The sequence below is a fragment of the Tachypleus tridentatus genome, chromosome 1 (assembly GCF_004210375.1).
Source record: "Tachypleus tridentatus isolate NWPU-2018 chromosome 1, ASM421037v1, whole genome shotgun sequence".
NCBI lineage: Eukaryota > Metazoa > Arthropoda > Merostomata > Xiphosura > Limulidae > Tachypleus > Tachypleus tridentatus.
The window spans coordinates 9,763,497-9,783,818 of record NC_134825.1 but is presented as its reverse complement, the minus strand read 5'-3'; the positions used below and the strand labels follow the sequence as shown (position 1 = coordinate 9,783,818).

General features: G+C 35.7%; 1 protein-coding gene across 1 annotated transcript in view; it reads left to right on the top strand.

Moving 5' to 3' along the window:
- The window catches only part of LOC143224032 (sushi, von Willebrand factor type A, EGF and pentraxin domain-containing protein 1-like), a 102,828-nt gene that overhangs the window by 26,221 nt on the left and 56,285 nt on the right, over positions 1–20,322 (top strand). The window contains exons 6-14 of the mRNA XM_076452529.1: positions 1,471–1,656; positions 1,913–2,101; positions 5,094–5,190; positions 8,659–8,773; positions 9,449–9,650; positions 11,067–11,294; positions 11,489–11,683; positions 15,096–15,338; positions 19,335–19,562. Of these exons, the coding sequence (XP_076308644.1) occupies positions 1,471–1,656; positions 1,913–2,101; positions 5,094–5,190; positions 8,659–8,773; positions 9,449–9,650; positions 11,067–11,294; positions 11,489–11,683; positions 15,096–15,338; positions 19,335–19,562 (1,683 nt within the window). The remainder of the gene's footprint in view (positions 1–1,470; positions 1,657–1,912; positions 2,102–5,093; positions 5,191–8,658; positions 8,774–9,448; positions 9,651–11,066; positions 11,295–11,488; positions 11,684–15,095; positions 15,339–19,334; positions 19,563–20,322) is intronic.

Genomic DNA, 20,322 nt, shown 5'->3' with positions numbered 1-20,322 from the left:
TATAAGACGATTTAATCTCAAATCTTTATATATATATATATATTACACTAACTAGGTTTATGACGACAAAGGGCTCCTATGTTTTAACCTTTTTTGTTGTTGTTTTTTATGCATAGGAAATTAATTGGTTTATTGGAGCAGACAAGTGAGACTGAGGTTTTGCTTTTGTTTATATCGTTATCATTTAGAAACATTTTATGGTATGTTACAGTTTTGTTTAACCACGAAAGGCCCAAGATGAGTCATGTATCTGATACGTTATCATGTTCTTTCAGAATTATGATTGAAGTATAAAAGGAACCTCAAAATTAGGCTTGTATTTAATGAGTTAGTAAGAAGATATTTTTCTTTCATTTTTAGTCAGCTCCACTGACCGCTAGCTCTTGTGATAACCTTGGCAGACTGAATAGTGGAACTTGAACGACACATTTATAAACACCCACTGCTTTATAACGTGCATTTATCTTTTTAATTTTTGCGCTATCAACACCAGAATCATGGAACTTCGGGTCCATAGTTTGATACATTAACCAATACTTTCGTCTGTGGATTTTCAAACAAATTATTCAACGAGAAATGTTAAAACCTGAGATAAAATGGATAAGTTCTGAATTAACATAAATATTTTTATTTCTTTCAGCGTGAGGGTGCATGAGTGGTAAAAATAAGGGTTCCTTCTCTGGCTTGGTTACAGACAAATAGCCCATTATGTGATTTTCCACTTAAAATCAAACAAACTAGGGTGATACTACAATACAACTAAAAAAATAGTAAAAGAAAACCCAATTTATTTTCTGAGTGTAAGACCAAGTGATCTTGTTAAGAACCAATTTATTTTCTGAGTGTAAGACCAAGTGATCTTGTTAAGAACCAATTTATTTCCTGAGTGTAAGACCAAGTGATCTCGTTAAGTAAAGTTCCTACCACTTCTGGTTACCTGGTATAATGTAGAAGGTACCTTTCTTATCGTCTTCTTAACAACTCTGGCAAATGTAAAGAAACAAACAATGAGAGCTTAAAAACGAATGTTAAATTGTTCCCTAACCTATTACAAGATGTTATTTTAATTAGAGTGACACATAAAATCAAAACAAATTTATTATTCAATCGTTTTTCCTTGAACACAACATCGAGCCGAGGAAATGACATTCGGTATATTTGGATAAGACGTTTTGTGATTCTGTTTCAGTTTTATCTTATAACCCAAAAGGTTTGAATAAAAATGGTCAAATAGAAACAACAGTAGAGAGAGAAAAAAAGATATTAACTTTGTATATATTAACACTAATGTTTAATTTAGTTCTTGCTTCGTAATGACAAGAAGTTTTATAAGTTAGTAATGAATGTTGTACAAAATAAGAAGAAAGACACGAAAATTAAACAAATTACTTTTACAAATTATTATTTTATGTATAAACTTGCACCTAAAATTGACAGGAATAAAATGAAATTAATTAATGTGAATAACAGTTGCAGCATGTCCGCCATTACATCCTCCGGATCAAGGATTCGTTCTGTGTTCTAATGGATCAGTGTTAGGAAGTACCTGTAAGTTTTCATGTAGAAGGCATTACTTACTTGTTGGAAGTGTTTCAGTCACGTGTCGAGATTACCACAACAATATCGATTGGACTGGTCAGTCACCAGTTTGTAGAGGTGAGTGAGGATATAAAAATATTGAAAATAGTGGTGAAGAGTAACCTACATAAACAGGAAAATATTCTATAACATTATCTCATATCTTATGAGAAAAATAAAATTAACTTTTGTGTAATTATGAGTTTGGAATTCTAACAAGTTAAACTTATGTTGACCTTAAAGTGTCCTCTTTCTAAACTTGACCAATAAAAAGCAGCTGCTTTTATTTTAAAAAATATGTTTGGACAGTTAAACTTTTTTTTTCTCTTCACAGCCCAGAAGTGTCCTTCACTAACTGCCCCAGAACACGGGTTTCTATCGTGCACTAATGAAAGAAACTTGGGCAGCGTCTGTAGGTTTATGTGTAGACCGAACTTCCATATGGTGGGAAATTCTTCGGTTACGTGTAAGACGAAAGACCAAGAAACCTCCTGGTGGACGAGTGAACCACCTCTCTGTGTTGGTAAGTATAGTTGTAAAGGATTGACAAAGAACCTAATCTTATATAAAAACGGGATATTTTATATTAATAGGCAAAATCTATAATTTTAGTGTAAAAATATCAGTATCAGACTACACAAAACCTGTAGTTATGGTAATAAATAATAGAACTAGACTGTACAAAACTAAATTGAAGGACTACGCTGTACAAAACCTGTACTTATAGTCAATAAATGGTACGAGTGGGCTGTATAAAACCTGTAGTAGGTTGAGCAGTAAGTAGTAGGACTAGACGGTATAAAGCCTATAGTTAGGGCAATAAATGCTAGGACTAGGCTGTACCAAACCTACGATCAAAAACGATAGGACTAGATTCCAGAAAACCTGTAGTTATGGTCAATAAATGGTAGGACTAGGCTGCACAAAACTAAAGGATAGGACGAGACTGTACAAAACTAAACGGTAGGACTACGCTGTACAAAACCCGTAGTTATGGTCAATAACTGATAGGAGTAAATTGAATAAAACATGTAGTTATGATCAGTAAATGATAGGACTAGACTGTACGAAACCTGTAATTATGGTTTATAAAAGAACTAAACTGTTCAAATCCAGTTGCAATCAGAAAGTTGAAAGACAAGACAAAACAAATCTATTTATGGTCACTAAATGACAGAACATGACTTACAAATCTAATTATGGTCAATAAATAACAGGACATAAGCTGTACAAAACTAATAGTCATGATCCAGAAATGGCAGAACTAGCCTGTATAAAACAAATAGTTATGATCCATATATAACAGGACTAAGCTGTAAAAACGTGGATAATACTATCTAGTACAATACACTGTCTTGCAAATAGATGGATAGTTTGGTTTGTTTTGAATTTCGCGCAAAGCTACACGAGGGCTATCTGCGCTTCGCCTCACTAATTTAGCAGTGAAAGACAAGAGGGAAGACAGTTATTCACCACCACCCACCGCCAGTTCTTGGGCTACTCATTTACTAACGAATAGTGGGATTGATCGTCACATAATAACGCCCCACGGCTGAAAGCACAAGCATTAGTGGTGTGACGGGGATTCGAAGCCGTGACCCTCAGATCACGAGTCGAGTGTCTTAACTACCTGGCCATGCTAGGCCTAGTAGATAGAAAACGGAATTTGATATAGGAAATACATTTATTTGTTTGTTTTCTCATGAGCACAACTAAATCTTGTTAAACATTGTTATCTAGTTGTATTTTATACAGCTTTAAACATGATGTAAGATCTATGTGTTAACCTTTGTACTTCTTCACTGCTGCACTGTACTTCCTTGTAGACATTTTACTCCTTCACGAAAACACCTTCTTTACTCCTTTATAAACACTTCAGTTTCTTTCACGAAAACACCGTTTTTAGTCCTTTATAAACACTTCAGTCTCTTTCACGAAAACACCTTTTTACTCCTTTATGAGCACTTCAGTCTCTTTCACGAATACACCTTTTTACTTCTTTATAAACACTTCAATTCCATTGACGAAAACATTTTGTACTCCTTTATAAACAGTTCAGTCTCTTTCACGAAAACACATTTTTTATCCTTTATAAACACTTCAGTCTCTTTCACGAAAACACCTTTTATAGTCCTTTATAAACACTTCAGTCTCATTCACGAAAACACCTTTTTAGTCCTTTATAAACACTTCAGTCTCATTGACGAATACACCTTTTTTACTCCTTTATAAACACTTCAGTCTCATTGACGAAAACACCTTTTTTACTCCTTTATAAACACTTCAGTCTCATTGACGAATACACCTTTTTTACTCCTTTATAAAGACTTCAGTCTCATTGACGAATACACCTTTTTTACTCCTTTATAAACACTTCAGTCTCTTTCACGAAAACACCTTTTTTACTCCTTTATAAACACTTCAGTCTCTTTCACGAAAACACCTTTTTTACTCCTTTATAAGCACTTCAGTCTCTTTCACGAAAATACCTTTTGTGATTCTATATAAAGACTTCAGTGTCATTGACGAAAACACCTTTTTTTTTTACTCCTTTATAAACACTTTAATCTCTTTCGTATCGAAAGTTTTTATTCCATCACAGTCATTTTTTTCTCCTTTTTCACATTGTGTGCTCTTTGATAGACAATTGGTTCCACTTGTTAACTACTATTGTACCTTGGAAGCTACTATTTTACTGTTCATAGGCGACGTTTTCTCCTTCATAGAGACATTTCTGTAGTCTTTTGCAGAGAAATAGTGTTTTATATTGACTTTACCTTGCGGGAAGATTGTAATATGAAGGATGTTCGTTATTACTGGAAAAACAATTGCTGTACAGTAACCAACCAAGAATTGTACACTTTTATCTGTGCTACATCAGTACAGATAAGTCGATGATGTTATGAACCTTTAATAATTATATACATAGGAGACGGCGTGGCGTAGGGTGTTTTTCTTTTGCGTCATCTGACATGCTCAACACGTTTCGTGTATAAATCTATGTTAGTCTAAGTGTTAAAGTGAGATATCTCTAAACGTTTTTGTTACAGTGTTGTGTGCCGAAAGTGACGAACCACTAATGATGAACGAGGGATTAATATTTTTTTAAAAAAGTCACACTAATGCTGAAGTTTGTTTTTATTTAGAATTATTTGTACTTAGCTATGGATTTCGAATCAATGGAGTGTAAAAGTAACATTTTGGATCTAACGTTTCCCATTAAGGAGTTGCTGCCCAGGAGGCCTATCGTAAAACACCATAGTTCGTGGCTAGACTTGTCTGTGACAACCAAAGCTCTTGTTAAGATGTTATTTTGCATACAGTTGGAAACATTTAACGTTCATTGCAGCGTTATAAATCAGTTACTAAATAAGTAAAATAAGACATAAAAATAGTACTTCCCTAGTTAATTTGTTGGAAGTAAGTTTGAATCTAATTGAGATTTTAAATCCCTTGTCATTTCTCTAATCACTGGTAGAACACGACTCTCATTCCATATAACTGATTCTTTTCAGTCAAGCAATGTCCGCCATTACATCCTCCGGATCAAGGATTCGTTCTGTGTTCTGATGGATCAGTGTTAGGAAGTACCTGTAAGTTTTCATGTAGAAGGCATTACTTCGTTGGAAGTGTTTCAGTCACGTGTCGAGATTACCACAACAATATCGATTGGTCTGGTCAGTCACCAGTTTGTAGAGGTGAGTGAGGATATAAAATATTGAAAATAGTGGTGAAGAGTAACCTACATAAACAGGAAAATATTCTATAACATTATCTCATATCTTACGAGAAAAAATAAAATTAACTTTTGTGTAATTATGAGTTTGGAATTGTAACAAGTTAAACTTAAGTTGACCTTAAAGTGTCCTCTTTCTAAACTTGACCAATAAAAATGCAGCTGCTTTTATTTTAAAAAATATGTTTGGACAGTTAAACTTTTTTTTTTTCTCTTCACAGCCCAGAAGTGTCCTTCACTAACTGTCCCAGAACACGGGTTTCTATCGTGCACCAATGAAAGAAACTTGGGCAGCGTCTGTAGGTTTATGTGTAGACCGAACTTCCATATGGTGGGAAATTCTTCGGTTACGTGTAAGACGAAAGACCAAGAAACCTCCTGGTGGACAGTGAACCACCTCTCTGTGTTGGTAAGTATAGTTGTAAAGGATTGACAAAGAACCTAATCTTATATAAAAACGGGATATTTTATATTAATTGGCAAAATCTATAATTTTAGTGTAAAAATATCAGTATCAGACTTACACAAAACCTGTAGTTATGGTAATAAATAATAGAACTAGACTGTACAAAACTAAATTGAAGGACTACGCTGTACAAAACCTGTACTTATAGTCAATAAATGGTACGACTGGGCTGTATAAAACCTGTAGTAGGTTGAGCAGTAAGAAGTAGGACTAGACGGTATAAAGCCTATAGTTATGGTCAATAAATGGTAGGACTAGGCTGTACAAAACCTACGATCCAAAACGATAGGACTAGATTGTAGAAAACCTGTAGTTATGGTCAATAAATGGTAGGACTAGGCTGCACAAAACTAAAGGATAGGACGAGACTGTACGAAACTAAACGGTAGGACTACGCTGTACAAAACCCGTAGTTATGGTCAATAACTGATAGGAGTAAACTGAATAAAACATGTAGTTATGATCAGTAAAATGGTAGGACTGAGCTGTACGAAACCTGTAGTTATGGTCAGTAAATGATAGGACTAGACTGTACGAAACCTGTAATTATGGTCTATAAAAAGAACTAAACTGTTCAAATCCAGTTGCAATCAGAAAGTTGAAAGACAAGACAAAACAAATCTATTTATGGTCACTAAATGACAGAACATGACTTACAAATCTAATTATGGTCAATAAATAACAGGACATAAGCTGTACAAAACTAATAGTCATGATCCAGAAATGGCAGAACTAGCCTGTATAAAACAAATAGTTATGATCCATATATAACAGGACTAAGCTGTAAAACCTGGGTAATACTATCTAGTACAATACACTGTCTTTTAGCAAATAGATGGATAGTTTGGTTTGGTTTGAATTTCGCGCAAAGCTACAGGAGGGCTATCTGCGCTTCGCCTCACTAATTTAGCAGTGAAAGACAAGAGGAAAGACAGTTATTCACCATCACCCACCGCCAGTTCTTGGGCTACTCAGTTACTAACGAATAGTGGGATTGATCGTCACTTAATAACGTCCTCACGGCTGAAAGGACGAGCATGTTTAGTGTGAAGGGTTCGAACCCACGACCCTCAGATTACGAGTCGAGTGACTTAACCACCTGGCCATGCTAGGCCTAATAGATGGTAAACGTAATTTGATATGAGAAATACCTTTATTCGTTTGTTCTCTAATGAGCACAACCAAGTCTCTAGCAAAACATTGTTATCTAGTTGTATTTTATACAGCTTTAAAGAGACTACATGTAAAGATTCTATGTGTTAATCTTGCATTCTCCTTCTCACTGCCGTCACTTTACTTCCTTTGTAGACATCTTACTCCTTCAGAAAAACACCTTTACTTTTTTTACATTCTCCCTTTATAAACACACCTCAGTCTCTTTTTCTGGAAACACTTTTTTTTAGTTCTTTATAAACACTTTAGTCACTTTGACGTAAACACCTTTTTACCTTTTATATATACACTTTAGTCTCTTTGGCGAAAACACCTTCTTTTACTCCTTTATAAACACTTCAGCCTCATTGATGAATACACCTTTTGTCCTTTATAAACACTTCTGTCTCATTGATTATCACACCTTTTTTTACTCCTTTATAAAACACTTCAGTCTCATTGACGAAAATACTCCTTTTAGTTCCTTTATAACACATCCATTTCTAGTCTTCATTGACAGAATACACCTTTTTTAGTCCTTCATAAACAATCTAGTCTCTATTGATGAAAACACCTTTTTTAGTCCTATATAAACACTTCAGTCTTCTTTTCTTAATGAAAACACCTTACTTTTTCTCAGCTATAAAATATTTTTAGTTCTCATTGACGAATACACCTTTTTTTAGTCCTTTATAAACACTTCAGTCTGGCCATTGACGAAAAACACCTTTTTTACCCTATATAAACATTCTTCAGTCTTCTATTGATGAACACACTCTTTTAGTCCTTTATTAACACTTCAGTCTCTAGCCTGACGAATACACCTTTTAGTCCTTTGCGAATACTTCAGTCTCTGGTATTGACGAAAACACCACTTTAGTTCTTTATAAACATTTTAGTCTCATTGACGAATATACCTTTTTAGTCCTTTATAAACAGCTTCAGAATCACACACGAAAACACCTTTTTTTAGTCCTATATAAACACTTCAGTCTCATTGACGAATACACCTTTTTTTACTCCTTTATAAACACTTCAGTCTCATTGACGAATACACCTTTTTTACTCCTTTATAAACATCTCTTTAATCTCTTTCGTATCGAAAGTTTTATTCCATCACAGTCTATTTTTTTCTCCTTTTTTCACATTGTGTGCTCTTTGATAGAGTAACAATTGGTCCCACTTGTTAACTAGTATTGTACTTTGGAAGCTACTATTTTACTGTTTATAGGCGTCGCTTTCTCCTTCATATAGATATCTCTGTAGTCTTTCGCAGAGAAATAGTGTTTTATATTGACTTTACCTTGCAGGAAGATTGTAATATGAAGGATGTTCGTTGTCACTGAAAAAAAAAACAATTGTTATAAAGTAACCAACCAAGAATTGTATGACTTTTATCTGTGCTACATCAGTACAGATAAGTCGATGATGTTATGAACTCTTTAATAATTATTATACACAGAGGACGGCGTGGCGTAGGGTAAGTTTTTTCTTTGCGTCATCTGACATGCTTCAACACGTTTCTTGTGTATAAATCTATGTTAGTCCAAGTGTTGCAGTGAGATATCTCTGAACGGCCTTGCCACAATGTTAGGTGCCGAAAGTGACGAACCACTAATGATGAACGAGGGATTAATATTTTTTAGCCGCGTCACACACTAATGTTGAAGTTTGTTTTTTTATTTAGAATTATTTGTACTTAGCTATGGATTTCGAATCAATTGAGGTGTAAAAGTACGATTTTGGATCTAACGTTTCCCATTAAGGAGTTGCTGCCCAGGAGGCCTATCGTAAAACACCATAGTTCGTGGCTAGACTTGTCTGTGACAACCAAAGCTCTTGTTAGTATGTTATACTGCATACAGTTGGAAAACACTTCAACCGTTCATTGCAGCGTTATAAATGAGTTACTAAATAAGTAAAATAATGACGTACCAAAATTTCCCAGCTAATTCGTTGGAAGTAAGTTTGAATCTAATTAGAGATTTTAAACTTTGTTGTCGTTTCACCTAATCACTGGTGCAGAACACGACTCCACCATTCCCATATAACTGATCTTTTAGTCAAGTCAATGTGTCGCCATTACATCCACCGGATCAAGGATCTGTCCTAGGTTTTAATGGATCAGTGTTAGGAGAGCACCTGTAAGTTTTCATGTGAAAGGTACTTGCTACTTAGTTGTTGGAAGTGTTTCAGCTCACGTGTCGAGATGACCACAACAATATCGATTGGACTGGCTCAGTCACCAGTTTGTAGAGGTAAGTGAGGATATAAAAATATTGAAAATAGTGGTGAGTAGAAACCTACATGTACCAGGAAAATATATTCTATAACATTATCTCTTTACATCTATTGAGAAAAATAAAATTAACTTTTGTGTAATTATGAGTTTGGAACTCTAACAAGTTAAACTTATTTTGACCTTAAAGTGTCGTTTTCTAAACTTGACCAATAAAAAGCAGCTGCTTGTATTCTTTAAAAATATGTTTGGATAGTTCAACTTTTTTTTCTCTTAGTTCCCAGAAGTGTCCTTCACTAACTGTTCCAGAAATATGGGTTTCTATCGTGCACCAATGAAAGAAACTCCTGCAGCGTCTGTAAGTTCAGATGTAGACTCATGTAAACTCCATAGGCAGGGAAATTCTTCTGGTTACGTGCAAGACGAAAGACCAAGAAAACCTCCCCTGGTGAGACTAGAGGAACCACCACTCTGTGTTGGTAAGCATAGCTGTCATTACCTTGCATTTCTTAGTGATGTTGTTAATGGTCAACAGTGTTTAGCACCCGGAAAACAAAAAAATTATGCACTGTAATTGTGAATCAGGGCCTAAGTGATTAATTAACTTGTGGTGTTAGTTTTATTTGTTTGTTTTTTTATTTTCTCGCAAAGCTACACTAGGGCTATCTGCGCTAGCCGTGCCTGATTTAGTAGTGTAAGACTAGAGGGAAGGCACTTAGTTATTACCACCCATCCCCGACTCTTGGGCTACTCTTTTACCAACCAATAGTAGGATTGACCGTCACATTTTAACGCCTCCACTTCTGATATGGTGAACATGTTTTGGTGTGATGGAGATTGGATCTCACGACCTACAGTTGTAAGACGAGCGCCCTAACCACCTGGCCATGCCGGTCCTATTTTATGGTGACAATACCAGTAACAAGAATTTAAATAGAGATGTAAAATGACACCCAATAACAAATGTTTTGATAAGAAATTAACAGCATAGTTCCAAAGGAGATGGCTAATAGATAATAACATGTAATAATTTAGAAATTAGTCATGACACTGAGACTAAGTAAAGTTATAAACTTGATTGATAAAATGTCATGTTAGACCAGTCTTTAGTCTCCTATAAATCACAGCCTTTCGTTAATTCTAGTGGGCGTGGGTAGAGTGTAAAATATTTACAGGAATCTATTATATTAAATTCATATAATAAATCAAAGAATATTAAATTTAAATGGGCTTGTTATGTGTTGTTATCAACTATGATACAGGAAAAATTAGAGGGACACTCGGTAGACTCTCAAAAAATATCAAAATGTGTCCCTATATCCGTCATTTCCAACAGATACGGATACTTTTCGCCGAACAACGTTGAGCATGAGTTTCATCAAAATGAAATCATTCTGGAGTTTCGTGACCTTGTTGTGACCTTGACCTTTAATTATGACAGTTCAAGTTGTGTCATAGTTCATATATATGCTCAATTCCGTCCAAATACGTTCAGCTATGAAACATACAAATATTTACAGGGATAAATACATAACCTCCGTTAAATTTCAGTAACGGAGGGTGACAAGCTAGTTGTAGAATTGGTGGAGGTTTTAAGTTCTTACAATACTCCAAACTGCGAAACCTATTCCTAAGTCGGTTATAGTAAACGTTATTTAAAATATTGCAGATTGTGATTATGTTGGATATCATAGAAACAGAAGACCTAGTTAAATGTCTTTCTCATTTTCAGCCAAACATCTTCTTCTGTAGTAATTACCAGTTTATTTCAATGATTAATTTAACTGAAAACAGTATTAAGTCCCTCACAATGCTCGTTTTGGTTTTAAACCAGGACTTAATGGTATTAGTTTTGAAAGTCAAGTCACAAAACGTCTTATATTTCCCTTATCTAGCAATAAGAAGAGCTCTAAGTATACAACCGCACTGTCAGTATCCAGAATATCCAAACCATGGTCTGGTTCATTGTGACCAAAAAGCAACAGACAACGCGTATCCCACAGGGACTATCTGCAGATATTCCTGCAGTCCTGGATACCATATGTCCAAAGAAGATTCTGTAAACGCTGTAATAATATGCAGACGTTCACGATGGAACATCACAAAGATCATGGATTGCAAAAGTAAGGGTTAAAATATTTGTTGTTTTTTTTTGTCAATTATTGGCTGTTGGACATTCTCCTGTTTTGATAACCTGATAAAAATGTTTAACAAATGTTAGTTATAGTAGTGACGAAGGCTAAGATGCCGTCATGTTATTATTTACATACATAACTGAGTGACTTGTTACCCAGCACATTTTTTTACCACCTGTTAGAAAGTGAGGATGAATCCCGACAGTGTTCAGCACCAAGTGACCCACCAAATGGCCAGACCTTCTGTGGGACAAGGAGCACTGCAGGAAAATACCTTCCGGGAACTATCTGCTGGTACTTCTGTAACCCAGGATACGTAGTATCAGGTCCTTTGTCCATGAAGCCCATCATGGTTTGTCAAGGTCCTAAGTGGAAAGGTCAGAGAACGTCACCTGTGCTTGTAAGCAGCCACATTTGTTTCAAAGCTTAAGAAACACAGCAGAGAATCTGTTCAGTAATAAGATAGTGAAGAATGAACATCATGAGCACGTTAATAAGTTAGTGTTGTAGTTGTGGCAACAGGACATTTGTGTTACAGTTTTCACATATAATGAAATAGTAGACCATGGTACATTTATGTTAAAATTTTCACATATGACGGAATAGTATACCGTAGGACATTTATGTTAACATTTTCACAGATAATAGAATAGTATACCGTTGAATATTTATGTTACAGTTTTCACACGTAATGAAATAGTACACCATGGTACATTCATGCTACAATTTTCACACGTAATGGAATAGTACACCATATTATATTTATGTTAAAAATTTTCGCACTATATGGTAAACGATCTGGTCAGAGATTTGGGTCTGTCAAAAGCAAAAAGCCGAATTACTGGGTTCGAGACTGCAGGAATGGTGTTTTCTGTCATCAGGTATGAAAAACTTGTGTTTTCGAAACCGCCAAGATGATATAACCAAATTCTTTGTACAAGTTGACAATCTCTGTTTCTGTGTTGACATCGAAGTATTATTCTCTGATTTGGGTTGTGACCATGACCCGCAAGAGTGGCGTCTCTTTATTGATTCATCAATGTTAAGACTGAAAGCTGTTCTATTACACAATGACAACGTTCACCCTGTTTGCTATGCAGCACACATGAAAGAAACCTACGAGAACATGGAAATGTTGCTGAGAACACATCCAGTACAGCAAGTACAACTGGAATATCTGTGGAGATCTGAAAGTCGTTGCTCTGTTACTGGGACTGTCAGCTCGGCTATACAAAGTTCCGTGTTTTCATCTGTGAATGGGACAGTCGTGCCAAAGAGACACATTATTTTAGACAGAGCTGGCCACTCCGTAAAAGTTAGTTTCAGGACAGAAAAATGTGGCGTATGAACCGCTTGTCGACCCGGCAAAGATTTTTTCCTCTCTCTTCACATAAAACTGGGACTTATGAAGAATTTCGTGAAAGCAATGAACAAAGAAGGCGAAGGTTTTCGTTATTTAAGACAGATGTTCCTAAGAATAACTGAGACCAAGATCAAAGAGGGCATTTTTGTTGGCCCTCAGATCAGACATGTTATGAGTGACAAGCGGTTCGAAGATCTGTTAGTTGCAATGGAAAAGATTACATGGAAAGACTTTAAAGACGTTGTTGACAATTTTCATGACAAGTATAGAGTCCCACATCACTTTCAGTTAGTAGAGAAACTTTTCAAAGCATACAAAACAATGAAGTGCAACATGTCACTCAAGATTCATTTACTCCACTAACACTTGGACTTCTTCCCGCAAATCTCGGTGCTGTCAGAGATGAACACAGTAAAAGGTTTCACCAGGATATTGTTACAATGGAAAAACGATATCAGGGCTACTGGAATCCGTCAATGCTTTCTGACTACTGTTGGACTCTGCAACGTGATCCACCGGACATTGAATACAAACAAAAATCAGGAGCAAAACACTTTTACTTATGTTGAACTTAATAGTGTATTAGAAACACAAACGCAGTTAAATAAGTTATTGCCGTTAAACAGTTAACTGTCTATTTCTCAGAGTTCCTACGTGAAGAAGCAAAACCAAAACTATATTTGTGCATACCCACCAGGTACCTGTCAGCAATCAGCAAAAGCTTTTCAGAAAGCAAAACTCAAAAAAAATTATTGTGCAGTGATAATCCAGTAGTATTTGTTTTATACAACCAAGCCCAGTCAGACAGTGACAATCCAGTAGTATTTGTTTATACAACCAAGCTCCAGCCAGACAGTGATAATCCAGTAGTATTTGTTTATACAGCCAAGCCCAGTCAGACAGTGATAATCCAGTAGTATTTGTTTATACAACCAAGCCCAGTCAGACAGTGATAATCCAGTAGTATTTGTTTATACAACCAAGCCCCAGCCAGACAGTGATAATCCAGTAGTATATTTGTTTATACAACCAAGCCCAGTCAGACAGTCATATAATCCAGTAGTATTTGTTTATACAACCAAGCCCAGTCAGACAGTGATAATCCAGTAGTATTTGTTTATACAACCAAGCCCAGTCAGACAGTGATAATCCAGTAGTATTTGTTTATACAACCAAGCCCAGTCAGACAGTGATAATCCAGTAGTATTTGTTTATACAACCAAGCCCAACAGACAGCAAGTGATAATCCAGTAGTATTTGTTCATAAGCAAACCAACCAGTATTTGATAATCCTGATAATAGTGTTTATTCAAGAACAAAAAAAGTTCCACAATTTTCTGCTTTTCATCAACGATTTCCGATAAATTTCTACAAGGTATGTGTGTTTATTTTAACGGATTAAACACCTAATCTGGTGAATCAGAATCCGTTAGAAAGCAGTACCTATTCGTGAAATTTACTCACGAACGTGTTTTGCAATTAAAATATCTTATGAATAAAACTCCTTGTTCTGTAAACTGCTAATGCGGACAACATATCAATGAACTTGTTGCCTTGTAATCTCATCTGCAGTAAGGTAAAAACTAGAATTATATTCCAATAAGAAATGGTTCGTAAACTTCATGCAGAGATACCCAAAGTGGAGTGAAAGTAACACAATTTAAACCTACTAAATAACAAAGCAGATGTGAATATGGAAAGTAGCATTTCTTCCAAAACGATGGCTGAACTTGTCCCAAAAGACATTGATGGACGACGTCCATTCACACTTTTAACAATCATTATTCTTACCCAAAGACGTGGATGGACGATGCCCATTTATGCTGCTAATTAACTTTAAATGAAGAATCCCACAGCTGTTGAAGAATTATGCGATTTACATTATTATAAATTTTAACGTGATTCAATACATACTAACATTTCCATTGAACCTCAATATTGGAGTTGGAGTCCATTTTTAAAAACTATTTACGCATCAAGTTTCTTTGGCTGTTTTCCTCGTTGATTAGAGTTTTTCGATATATAAAACAATCAATGCTAATAATGTTGCTGTTTGGGTTTGTTATCTATTTTAAATACTCAGATAAAATTATAAACATACTCCATATGTTCACCTCACCTTACCAATATCGAACGGTGAAACAAAGCCTGCAATTTGAGGGTTAAGCCTAATCACATTCCCTTTAAACTTAAAATTCTTCAGCTTCCCAGTGGCACAACGGTATGTCTGTGGAATTACAATGCTAGACTGGGTTTCGATACCCGTAATGGGCAGAGCACAGATAGCCCGTAGTGTAGCTGTGTGAATAACTACAAACAAATTGTGCAACTTTCTTGGTGCGCCAACAAATTCGTGCAACGTGTGTTTTGTAAAATTAATACTTTTTGTTACATTGTGGCTTCAGATATAAAGAAACTAAAAACATGATTCTCAGCAACTCGTTGTCCGGAGCCCACAACGCCTAGACACGGTCGCCTGGAGTGTTCGTTTCCTGAGCAGAGGTTCTGGCCTGTTGCTGGCAACAGGAATGAGTCGAAACATGTTAGAGGAAGTACGTGCCGTTATGTTTGTGGCCCTGGTTACGTAATCCCTGCATCACAACTGATCAGTTCAGTAATCCAGTGCCGTGGACCCCACTGGAACAGCACTGTGGACATCGAATGTAGAGGTAAGTGTAACATTTGTCTACTTGTCTTCGTCACTATGCTCCAAGAAAGCTAAAAAACATTTCGTGAATTTTTTGCATTTATTTCAAGAAAGGATGTTGAATATACTGCAAAAAGGTATTCGACTTACAGATGTGATTTGAAAGACCTCAAGGCTTAGTAGTTTTTGTAAAATGTTATATATATGTTATTAGAAAGTTATGTACAAAAGCTTTTCAAGTGTAGGTTTTTATCGTTGTATTTAACACTTTATCATAAGTATGGTAGTACTTATAGTAGGAATAGCTCAGATGTGCAATACAAATTAAAATCTAAAACATCCTACAAACAGCATGTAAACAATACTTTATAAGCACATTACACACGCTGTTGAGTAGTAAATAAACGAGCTACAGAGTAACAAACCACCAAACACTTGAGAAAGTCAGTAAATTAAATATATAAATTTCATAAAAACCACAAATTTCTCAGTCTGATTATCTGACTGATTAAGATTGTTGGACAGGAATAGCTTTATTCTGCCTTCAACTTATGCAAACGATTGAGTTACTCAACCATGGCTAAAAGCGTTTTTTTGTTTTTTTAGTTTTACATATAGCCTTGGCAATAACAAATAACAAATAGCAACAATAACCATTTTGCAACACTGCTAACAATACACTAGTTGTTCATGATGATGAGAAATACACTAGTAACTATATTCTCTCATTATGAGCATGTTCTGTGAGTTGCTAAGTAACAACCCACCTTCATAACACGTGCGGGTGCACGTAGATAACATAGATCTTCTAGATGTAGAATTTATCTATGATCTAACCTTTGATAGCAAAGTTTTCAATTCTACACATCTGACGCGAAGATCTTGTGTTAAACAAAGCAGTTCTGTTATAGTAGTCGGTGCCCAACACGTGAGTCTCCCACGTGAAGAGGAACGGTACCAGTGCCGAAATCTAAAACGGTTTTCTTCAAGTACTCTGGTTGAAAACAAGAACGATAAGTTGTGTAATTTGTTTTAAAACTAAGTGTGATGTATTGATTTCTAATGTTGTACATGAAACAGAACAGTTTTTTTAAATATGCCTTTCAAGGAAACAAAATGAGAGAAGAGGAGAAAATATCATGTAGGTAATTTTGAAAAGTCTTTGTCCCAACAAAGACAGTATTACTACAATAATGGAAGTAAAGTTATAAAAGTAATGTTGAATAAGCGAAACAAGCCTTAACAATTAATCCAACTAAAGAAAAGACTGTAAGTATGATCAAAACTATAACAAAGATTTTAGAAAAAGGCAAAAAATGTCTAGAAATGTTTCTAAGAATAGCTATGTGAAGGATAAATCTATGTCCATTCACTCTTGGTAATTAGCACCAAGAGAAGCTATGAGAAGGATAAGTCTATGTCCATTCACTCTTGGTAATTTGCACCAAGATAAGCTATGAGAAGGATAAGTCTATGTCCATTCACTCTTGGCAATTAGCACAGAGAAGCTATGTGAAGGATAAGTCTATGTCCATTCACTCTTGGTAATTTGCACCAAGAGAAGCTATGTGAAGGATAAGTCTATGTCCATTCACTCTTGGTAATTTGCACCAAGAGAAGCCATGTGAAGGATAAGTCTATGCCCAATCACTCTTGGTAATTAGCACCAAGATAAGCTATAGAGAAAGGATACGTCTATGTCCATTCACTCTTGGTAATTAGCACCAAGATAAGCTATGAGAAGGATAAGTCTATGTTCAATCACTCTTGGTAATTGAAGCACCAAGAGAAGCTATATGAGAAGTGTATTTTTTTTAAATTAAAACATTAGAAGATATGAATGGGACCACCAAAACGTGACGAAACAAGGCAGGAATGGGTGGTTTTTGACACATGCGATCCGAGGTGGGTGTGACCATCGTTCCGTCCATTCGTACTTCGCGTTTTACTCTAAATTTTGACCCAGTTATAAACTTAAGTTGAGTTTTTTCAGTAGCTAAACTTACTTCTAAATATTCAACAAATTTTAAAATTCCAAAATCAGTTATCTTGATACTACGCTGTTGGTCCACTCCTTACCAGTCAGTTAGCTATAATGATGACTATTGGAGTTTCCTGTCTTATGATGCTTGATTGTGGAAATAAAGTTTATAATAGAGAAACTTAGCTATGTGCATCTGTCATTCGGTTTGTACAATTACCACGTTACAAAACGTACACGAAGTAGGAATAGGCGGTATGGTGGCCGCACCAACTTTGAGGTTGCACGTGTTAACAAATATTTATCAAGTAGTGCAGGGTTTTTACACGTAATTAACACGTAATTGTATTCCTCCGTAATAATCTTATCGAATTCGTTTTGACACGTGATCAAATCATAAAGCGTGATTTAACATGTAACCATATCGTCCCGTAATCAACTTACAGATCATGATTTAACATGTAACCATATCATTTCAATTGAAATAAAATGATTTTTGTTGGTTTGGGGTTTGTTTTGAATTTCGCGCAAAGCTACACGAGGGACATCTGCGCTAACCGTCCCTAATTTAGCAGTGTAAGGCCAACTTTTGGCCTACTCTTTACCACACAACGAATAGTGGGATTTACCGCGTCACACGGCTGAAAGGGCGAGCATGTTTGGTGTGACAGGGATTCAAACTCGCGACCTTCGGATTACGAGTCGAGTGTCTTAACCACCTAGTCATGCCGGGCCATCAAATGATTTAACACATAACTCTAACGCTCTAAAGTTTATCCGTAACATGAACTTTTTTTTTACAGTTTATAAACTGTAAGGATATCCAAAGATCCAAATGATACGCTTCAAGTAAGATGTATAGTGTTGGCATAAGGTATACAAAGATCCAAATGATACACTTCAAGTAAGATGTATAGTGTTGGCATAAGGTATCCAAAGATCCAAATGATATGCTTCAAGTAAGATGTATAGTGTTGGCATAAGGTATACAAAGATCCAAATGATACGCTTCAAGTAAGATGTATAGTGTTGGCATAAGGTATACAAAGATCCAAATGATATGCTTCAAGTAAGATGTATAGTGTTGGCATAAGGTATACAAAGATCCAAATGATACGCTTCAAGTAAGATGTGTAGTGTTGGCATAAGGTATCCAAAGATCCAAATGATATGCTTCAAGTAAGATGTATAGTGTTGGCATAAGGTATACAAAGATCCAAATGATACGCTTCAAGTAAGATGTATAGTGTTGGCATAAGGTATCCAAAGATCCAAATGATATGCTTCAAGTAAGATGTATAGTGTTGGCATAAGGTATACAAAGATCCAAATGATACGCTTCAAGTAAGATGTATAGTGTTGGCATAAGGTATACAAAGATCCAAATGATATGCTTCAAGTAAGATGTATAGTGTTGGCATAAGGTATACAAAGATCCAAATGATACACTTCAAGTAAGATGTATAGTGTTGGCATAAGGTATCCAAAGATCCAAATGATATGCTTCAAGTAAGATGTATAGTGTTGGCATAAGGTATACAAAGATCCAAATGATACGCTTCAAGTAAGATGTATAGTGTTGGCATAAGGTATACAAAGATCCAAATGATATGCTTCAGTAAGATGTATAGTGTTGGCATAAAATCTGTTCTATTTCTCTTCTTTCTTTAAAATATTACCGTTATTGTCGTAGATGTGGGAAAACAAATTTGAACAATTAACTTGAATTTTACCATCACTTTAAATGTCAAATATCACCATCTGAGAAATAGAAGAACGGACGTTTAATAACGTCTACATTGAAAACTATTCTACATATTTCCAGCCTTATTAATAAGTTACTTGCACGTGATGATCCGTTTTGATGCTTTCTCAGTGATCGTTGAGTATGTACAATAATCTGTTTGGAAGAAATAGTTGTTGTACCTCAAAAATCTTTCTTGTTTGTTCATTGTCGTTGTTTTCAGAAATAACAAGATCTTCTCTGTCCTTCTTTCAAATTTATTTTTAATTATACGATCTCTTTTAACCTAATAGAGGCAATCCCACCAAAACCCGTGGACTGCACTGACCAAACCCTGGTGACTGATGGAGAAGTGGCACTTGTAAAAAAACCCGAGTTTGTAGCAGGATACGGGAGAGATCTGGATGTGAAGTGTACCCTGGAAGGTGAACTGGAACCTGGAGAGTACATTAACACGTGTACAGCCACAGATCCGGAGCTGCGGACCAATGCAGAGTGTGTTTACAAACTGAACATAAAATGTAAGGGGGTTAAAATTCATAAAAATTAATTAGCTTTACGTAGAAGACGTTCATTTCTAAGTGGCCTCGCGAGCTTCCTGCACGTGCAGATTGAATAGCTAAGAAAGAACTTTATTGCGACAAGTGGCTCAGTTTGTTTGACTTTATACTAACAATAAATTCTAATTAAGGTTAGCGATAATTAAGAGGTTTCGATTCCATATCTTGACATATGTGTGACAATGCTTATTATCGATTAATCCTCATTTCTGTCCCCTCCCACAAAATGACGTAATATGTAGTTTTCACACATTTTAATCATTAAGTTGTTATTTATTATCTTTCAATGACAAGTTATATTCCTTATGTTTATCCATAAAGACAATAACATAACCTTTTCCATTTCAACAAATCATTATGATCGATTAAACTACAATATCAAGTCCGAATATGGCCTTCTGGCTAGCATATCGGACTAGGAATATTAAGGTCTTTGGTCCGAGACTTAGTTCTACCAAATACGCCTCTCTGTCTGAGTTGTATGTACATTATAAGACGCATGTTAAAGAATCAGTGGGGCACTAGAGTGTTGGCTCCCAGGACTATGTCTAGGTGATTGATAGGTGGTCCGAGACTTAGTTCTACCAAATACGCCTCTCTGTCTGAGTTGTATGTACATTGTAAGACGCATGTTAAAGAATCAGTGGGGCACTAGAGTGTTAGCTCCCAGGACTATGTCTAGGTGATGGGTGGTCCGAGACTTAGTTCTACCAAATACGCC